Below are 2,011 nucleotides of genomic sequence, written 5' to 3' on the forward strand. Positions count from 1 at the left end.
TTTCTATTGACAGAATTCCTTGGAAACAAATCAATGAAGTACAAGGAACAGCATGTGAATGAAGGACTCCTTGTGTCTTGAAGTCTCAGCTGCAGTGGGGAGACCATCTCATTCCTCAACAACCTAACACCACCTCTCATCACTCTCCCTCTTGCTCTTCTCCTGACGATAATGGGTCCATTTTCAGTACTGAATATCCCTCTGAAATAAGGGCCTTCCTCGGGGTCTTTTCACTGGCTCTTTCTCCTGCAGGGCACACAAGTCTCCAGATAAACTCATGTCTTTCAAACAGACTTCCCTAAGGTCATCCTTCAAACGTCACCCTCTTTTAAGTCTTCCTGAGCTCCCATAAAGATAACACCCCATCTATTTTCATTTATGTCTGCTTTTTTCCCCACTGTCATTGTAATTATAGCATTTCCACCATGTTACTAATACCTACTTGTGTTAAAATTAAACATTCTTGTGCTATTTTCTAGTCATCACGACCACCACATGGGACCAGGCAATGACTCTCAAATTTCAGGATTGATTCTTTTGGGATTATCAAATAAACCAGAACTGCAGCCTCTCATTTTTGGGCTTTTCTTATCCATGTACCTGATCACTGTGTTTGGAAACTTGCTCATCATTCTGGTCATCTGCTCTGACTCCAACCTCCACAACCCCATGTATTTCTTCCTTGCCAACCTGTCCTTTGTAGACATCTGTTTTACTTCCACCACTGTCCCCAAGATGCTGATGAACATCCAGACTCAGAACAAAGAGATAACTTATGAAGGCTGCGTAAGCCAGATGTTTTTTTTCATACTCTTTGCAGGATTAGATTTCTTCCTCCTGACTGTGATGTCCTATGACCGTTTTGTGGCCATCTGCCACCCCCTGCACTACACAGTCACCATGAACCCCCAGGTCTGTGGACTATTGGTTCTGATGTGCTGGATCATAAGCATTCTGAACTCCTTGTCAGAAAGCTTAATGGTGTTGCGGCTGTCCTTCTGTACAGCCATGAAAATTCCCCACTTTTTCTGTGAACTCAATCAGATGATCCAACTTGCCTGTTCTAATACCTTTATTAATAATATGATGGTGTTTTTTGCAGCTGTGCTGCTGGGTGTTGGTTCCCTGGCTGGGGTCCTTTACTCTTATTGCAAGATAATTTCTTCCGTATGTGGAAATTCATCAACTCAGGGCAAGTATAAAGCATTTTCCACCTGTGCATCTCACCTCTCAGTTGTCTCCTTATTTTATTGTACAAGCCTAGGAGTGTACCTTAGCTCTGCTGCTCCCCAGAGCTCCCATGCAAGTGCAGTAGCCTCGGTGATGTACACTGTGGTCACACCCATGCTGAACCCTTTCATCTACAGCCTGAGGAACAAAGACATAAAGAGGGCTCTGATTAGATTCTCTGGGATGGCAATGATGAAAGGGACAATTGTCCTGGGCTGAAGAATTTGCCATGATTGCAGGGTCTGAGGCCATAGAATCAGAGGTTGGATTTTTTATGCAGATTTTGGAAGCAGAACTTCCTTCTTTATTTCCTGTAATTTCTTTTTTGTTTGTCCTCTCATACAATGTATTTACTTACTTCATTAAACTTTGTATTATCTTTGATACCCAGGAGATTTTCCGTTTGTCATTTTCTTACTCTCTTAAAGTTATTCTTAACATTGCATGTGATATATTTGGAAATTCTCACTGATTTCAAAGGACTAGATGGTTCTGCTAAGAATAATTTCTTCTCAAATGAAATATATCATAACGAATATTTTTTTCTTTTGTGTTACTGAAAAAACAGTCATGAGTTGTACTACTCCTATGGAAAATTCTTGGCCACCACATCTATTTATTTAAGTTTATAAGAGAAAAATCTGAGATCACTGTGCTTCACTTTTGTGAACATCATTCCATTGTATATCACTACCTTAACTGCTCTTACTTAGAATGCAGATGTTGATGTACTGGTGGTTATAGCTGATCATGGGGATTTTACTACACATTAGGATCCTGT

The 2,011-nt window shown here is 40.6% G+C and overlaps 1 protein-coding gene across 1 annotated transcript; it reads left to right on the plus strand.

The window, feature by feature from the left end:
* Window positions 1–495: 495 nt before the first annotated feature.
* LOC131825739 (olfactory receptor-like protein OLF4) lies at window positions 496–1,449 on the plus strand. The gene has a single exon (XM_059165144.1). The coding sequence runs from the start codon at window positions 496–498 to the stop codon at window positions 1,447–1,449; it is 954 nt and encodes a 317-aa protein (XP_059021127.1).
* The last annotated feature ends 562 nt before the right edge of the window (window positions 1,450–2,011 follow it).

The sequence above is a fragment of the Mustela lutreola genome, chromosome 2, assembly GCF_030435805.1.
Source record: "Mustela lutreola isolate mMusLut2 chromosome 2, mMusLut2.pri, whole genome shotgun sequence".
Taxonomy (NCBI): Eukaryota; Metazoa; Chordata; class Mammalia; order Carnivora; family Mustelidae; genus Mustela; species Mustela lutreola.

What these genes read in the sequence shown, in the direction of transcription:
- LOC131825739 (XM_059165144.1), top strand. Translation starts at nt 496, where the DNA reads ATGGGACCAGGCAATGACTCTCAAATTTCAGGATTGATTCTTTTGGGA.